This window comes from Dipodomys spectabilis, unplaced genomic scaffold, assembly GCF_019054845.1.
Source record: "Dipodomys spectabilis isolate Male_0828 unplaced genomic scaffold, ASM1905484v1 ptg000115l, whole genome shotgun sequence".
NCBI lineage: Eukaryota > Metazoa > Chordata > Mammalia > Rodentia > Heteromyidae > Dipodomys > Dipodomys spectabilis.
In genome coordinates this window covers 8,881,062-8,887,061 of record NW_024870792.1, presented here as the reverse complement: position 1 = coordinate 8,887,061, position 6,000 = coordinate 8,881,062, and the positions used below count along the sequence as shown (strand labels likewise).

At 34.9% G+C, this 6,000-nt stretch overlaps 1 protein-coding gene across 2 annotated transcripts in view; it reads right to left on the bottom strand.

Annotated features, from left to right (window-relative positions):
* Window positions 1-387: 387 nt before the first annotated feature.
* Tfpi (tissue factor pathway inhibitor) overlaps window positions 388-6,000 on the bottom strand; it is a 66,727-nt gene continuing 61,114 nt past the window's right edge. Inside the window, exons 7-8 of one of the 2 annotated variants that reach the window (XM_042688369.1) lie at window positions 2,841-3,020; window positions 388-2,131 (exon numbers count right to left, since the gene is read on the bottom strand). In XM_042688369.1, coding sequence (XP_042544303.1) covers window positions 2,025-2,131; window positions 2,841-3,020 — 287 coding nt within the window. In that variant the 3' untranslated portion in view covers window positions 388-2,024. The remainder of the gene's footprint in view (window positions 2,132-2,840; window positions 3,021-6,000) is intronic. The other variant, XM_042688371.1, reaches the window with a different exon arrangement.

Here is a 6,000-nt window from a genome sequence, read left to right as displayed (position 1 = left end):
TCTTATTAATTCAATTTAATCTCATTAATTGTATTAAAATCAAATATTTGTTTATCTTAAGATAAATTGTGTTCTTCTTTGGTTTGAAAGGGTCAGAGGTAAAGATGGAAAGCATGAGGAGAATGGAGTGTCACTCTTGGCAATATTGTCTTTGATGTCTCCAAAGGGAATCCTAAAAACATACAATGCGTTTGGGCAGGTCAGTGCTGTATTGTTTAGTAAAAATACTTAACCTTAAAGAATTATTTATTGGGGAGAGGGAAGATGGGAAGGGATGGGAAGGGGAAACAAAGGAGGAGGCAACAATGCTTGATAAGAAATGTACTCATTACCTTGCTCATGTAATTGTAATCCCTCTGTATGATATTTTCACACACAAAAAAAAGATTAACAAAAAGAATTATTTATTGAGCATTTGAAATCTAGATGCAAAATTTTCTCAAAATTACATAAGCTGTCAATACAGTGTAATGGTGTATGTTTTGCAGGACTGAATGAAAATGTCTTGCATCTTAGGATTTTGCGTAGTCCATCTTGGAACATTGTGATTGTAAAGCTGGCATCAGATGGACTGCTTTCAGATGTAGGTCCTGAGGAGGGAATCAAGTTTTTAAATGGAAATTCAGCATGAATTAAAAATACATATTTGTGAAAAGACATTTCTCTGAATTGAAGTAGGTATGAAAGCAAACACTTTGGGGGAAAGAACTAACTAGTGAGTTCAGGGACTATTTTGAGTTATGACAAAATATGCTAAATTTCTGAAGCTATCTTTTCAGTACTGATGGGCTATGTAGACAGCAAAAGCATGAGAGTTGCATGAACCTTGTGGCAAAGAAAGAATGAATTGAAAACTGATTAGAAATTGATAATATTTGAGGAAAAACGAAAAATCAAAATTACCTTCAAATTTCAAAATTTGAGTGATATGTGAGAAGCTATAAAGCCAAGGCAAATGATTGAAGTGGCTTGTAATTTCTAGATGAAAAGTCAAGTTTATATGTGAAACATAGAGAACATCACAGAAATGTCCATAGTGTTGGTGGGTAACCACAGCACACATGCTCAGTTGCAGGGTGATACAGGGAATTAACATCAAAGAAAGAAACTGGAAAAATAAGTGGGAAAGGCTAGATTTTCTAGCAGAATCTTTCATGTTGCTAATTCCCCCTCTGGAGAAGAAATTACTAGTTGCTATGTGAAATCTTCATGATAAATGAAGGCTTCAGAGAGTCTCTGAATGTTCCAGAAATATTCTTGCTATTTAGAAAAAGCAAACTTTTTTCAAGGAATAAAATTCAGAACACAGGTAAAAGTTCACTTTTTCATAGTTTCAACTTATCATTAGTACAGGATTAATCAGCTGTACTTTATGATAATAAAAAAGCTAAACCATCCCAAATCAGGAAGCTCATGGTGTAGACTTGATTGCTCTTTACTCAAAGACAGTTTGGTTCAGAATTGATTGAGGTACTAATGAGTACAAAAGAAGGAAAAACATGTCTAGGGAGAGAAGCATGTGATCAATTCCATTATTAATTCTTTCTAAAGGCACTATTGAGCAATTTTTATCAGAAGCATGTATTTGTTGCAATTTTATTCATGAAAACTAAAACTGGCTTGTTATGTATTTAGTAGCTTCATTTCTTAATTGGGTAATAAACCAGCAAGGATAACATCATAGATATAATCATAGAAATAAGGCAAACATAGTCTAAAAAGATGATCCACAAATTGGAAAAAATTAATTGACTCATTGTAACCAGCAATACAACTTTTATTTAAATAGAAAATAGAAAGGCCCAAGGAAAAGAATAAATTCACAGTAGCCAGTTAATAAATCACAGCTTTTGAATGAGTACATTGATGAGTTAAGAAAGAAATTCTAATTAATAATAAGTCTGATTAAGCTAAACTATTATTTTATGAACTTATTACTGACAGTATTTTATCAGAGGACAGAATTGTCATGGTGGAACCACTCGTATAAAATATTTAGCAGAATTCATCATATTATATAAAAATTATACTTTTTTAACAATGATTTCTTCATACAATATTTTCACTGACTGATTCTTCCTTCTTCTCTTGGTTTTAATTAGTCCTTGTTTTGCTATTCTTTTCAGGTAACCTATAAGAGGAATAGAAAAAAAATTCTGAGTGAAATGAAAGCATAATAAAATATTTCATCTAAAATTTCCTTAAATTATATTCTGATGTTATTCCTGAAGATGTCATTTTCTTAACCTCCTTTCATAATAATATAGTGGAAGTTAAATGTAAAAGGGAGTGTGTCACGCAAGATCGGTGTCAGGAGGGAGAGGGAGTGGAAGGGAAAGGCACATGTGTGTAGACCTGTGTGCATGTGTGTGAATGCATGTGCATGTGTGTGAATGTATGTGAATATGGGTATGAAGACAGCAAAATGAAACCCATCAGACACTGGAAAAATGAGAGCCAGAGTATGGGAATATAATGGAGAACATGAACTTTTTCAAAGTCTACCATATCTGGAATTATCTTTTATGAATATTAACTTAAACACCAAATTAAAAAAAGTTAGCTTAGAGGCATTTTGTTATAATCCTTAAAAATAAATTCTTAGTATTTAGGCATTTAAGAAATAATAACCTGCATTGTTTAATTTTTTAATGATATAGTAAGAGGAATTACTGTGAGCAAATTTAACAATATCTAAATCTAGTTGAAAAGAGCCTATCTATTAATTGAAGCATCATACTGTTATAACAATAGGCAAATAATTTCATGATCATTAAAATGTGTTCATAACTTCAAGGAAACTTATTCTAAACACTCATCAATGAGAAGAACTTCTGTACCTTTTTTACATGTCCTTATGCATGCCCTTTTAGTAGTGAAATTGTTTTCATTTCCCCCACATCCGCTGTACTTAAAGAGATGGCATTTCCCAGTGTCTGAATTGAAGTAGAACCTGTTTACACTGGCATTGCACAGTCCTCTGTCTGCTGGTGTGAGACACCATGATGGGCCATGATATTCTAAAAGAATACCAAGAAAACATCATCAGATCTTTGTTATAGAGAGCCTGCAAAGTCTCTTTTTACATAGTTTACAAATTAGAGTTTTAGGACATGTCTATATAAGACAATAATATTAATAATAAACATAGTACATTATAAACTTCATGATAGTTTCCATAAATCTAAACAGCCACAGTAATAAGATCTTTAAGGCACTAAAAACTGGAGTCATTTGCTAAAGGGAAGTCCTATGATAACTTTCTATATGAACATACTTGGGCATGATTAAAATAAATTTAAATGTTGAACTTTCAGTGATTAACTACATACTTATCAACATACAAAAACAAAACTATGCATATTTATTTGCATAATGAAATAAACCATAAGTTTGGAAAAGATAGAATGGTCTGTCAATGAATCCAATGACTTTCAAGAACAGAACAGAAAGCAGAACTTTGACAATGACATACAGGAGAGTATTAGTTTCAGCGTGGTAGAAGTTTTTAAGTTCCTTTGGGAGTGTCTGTCAGTGAGCGGAAGCTGGTACTGTTAGCAGCCTGCAACTTCACTTGAGGTTAGTAAACTGATTCTCCAGGTAAGTTGGGCACTGCACAACGCATGCAGAGAAACTTGAGTGGTTTGCCACATGGTGAGATGTGATACTACACAAGCGATGAAAAATTGCTAAATGGTCAACAGTGGCAAAAAGTGTCTAACTCCCAGGAATCTAGTAGTAAACAAAGGCACATAAATTGTACGGAAAGGAAGCACTATTTTGGTAAACTGATTTAGAGTAGTAAATTGTGAAAGAAAGAAAATGAAAAAAATGTGGAAACAATTTTAATTTGATAACACACTTTTATCATGTCCTGGTTTCTAGATAATTATGTAAAAATTACAGTGCTGTAATATACTAACTCGTAATACAGGAAAAATTAAACATTATTAGAAGTAAACGTTATTAGAGTAAACATTATTAGAAGTGTAGATGAGAGTAATAACTTAGATAACTTTTTTTGGTCAAAATTCAAGAACTGTAATCAGCTAACGAATATTATTTTATTGGGGTTTTTAGATATATAGACATTGTCTTTGAAGGAACTCATAAAGTCTTCAAATTAAACATTAAACAAGTAATAACTTTATCCAACATGACTACTTTTATTTTTTGGGGGGGGGGGGGGTCCAGTCGTGGGGCATGAACTCTGGGCCTGGGCGCTGTCCCTCAGCTCTTCAGCTCAAGGCTAGCGCTCTACCACTTGAGCCACAGCGTCACTTCCGGCTTTTATTCTTTTTGCTTATGTGGTGCTGAGGAATCGTACTCAGGGCCTTTTGCATACAAGGCAAGCGCTCTACCACTGAGCCATGTTCCCAGCCCCTTTATGTATATTTTAACAGGATTGAATACCATCATGTCTTTGGAGAAAATATGTTATAAAGTTTCTATAAAATATGATATTTTTCATCACTAAAAATGGCTTCTGTGAGGGAATTTTGTGGATAATGCAGGTATGTTGTAATTGTGCAAATTACTCCAATGTGTCTCCTATGGGTTTTTATTTCATAACTTAGAATTTGAAATGATTAGCAGCTACAACTTTATCATATAATTTGTCAAGGTCATTACCCATGTCTAGAAACAAAACAGACTAGAGGCACCTGGCCTTATTTGAGAAACAGAAAATTGTTTCTCTTTTTATTGTTTTCTCAACAAGAATGTATGGTTACTTCATAATAAATATATATATATAAGACAACACACAAATTACATCTCAATTTCACTTCAGCATTTTGGACACAAGATGTTTTAGCCCACTAAGTTGTAGATGATATATGTATAAACTATGTTCTTTACAAATGTCTTTTATTAGGTCTTAGGAGCAGTCCCTTCTCTAACACCCCATATTCCAGGACAAAGAAAATTTTATTTTACAAGGATCCAAACACTGCTCCCTCACCCCGTAATATACAACGCATGATAAACCTAGCCTTAAAAAACAAAAAAAGCCAATTCTATCTGGGCACTGGTGGCTCACACAAAGCTGGCTTGGGCAGGAAAGTCAGTGAGATTCTTTATCTCCAATAAACTACCAATGAAGCCAGAAGTGGAACTGTATAGTACTACCCTTGAGCAAAAAACCTCAGCAATAGAGCTCGGCCCCTGAGTTCATGCACCAGGACTGGCACACATGAGAGAACACACACACACACACACACAAACACACACACAAACACACACACAGAGGCAATCCTGTTTCAAAGTGAGGACAAGCAAGCCTGGTATAGTTGGGACAACAGATTCTGACCTACAAGTCACAGAACTAAAGACAAGAATACAGGTGAAAACTAGGACCATATCAGCCCTTTCCAACTCCATACGGGCTATGACATAAGTGAAAATAGGGAACATGTAGGCTATAGATTCTGTCTTCCTGTGACCATCCACCAATGCAACAACGTCCACTATCAATGAGACCTACTCAAAAGTCAGAGGAAAATGTTCCCTAGAATTCAGAACAGGGCTGGGGGCAGAGGGAAAGCAAGGGTTTGGTTTTAAAACAGACTTACATAGCATAGATGTTATTTCTCAATCTCACTTCTGTTTAATTACCCAAGCAATGTTTTTCTTTGACCTGATACTCTTTGTGACTGGTACATCCGAGTATCTGGTAGGCTTCCCCTCAGCCTGAGATGTGTGTGCCGATGTGCACTCCTCTGCCTTGATGTCTGATACTTCTTCCTACCCTGCTTCATGTCATCAGCCCTGATGTACCTTCTTGCCTACACAAATAAAGAGACGCAGCTTCTTCCGCACCAAAATGATGTTCCTAACATTAGAGAGAATATTTCCATAATGAAGTAAAACTCGAGATTACTCACAAGGGATATTGTATTTTATCATAGGTAATTTTAGATTTTTTGTTGTTGTTGTTGGTCGGTTATGGGGCTTGAACTCTGGGCCTGGGTGCTGTCCCTGCGCTCTTCAGCTCAAGGC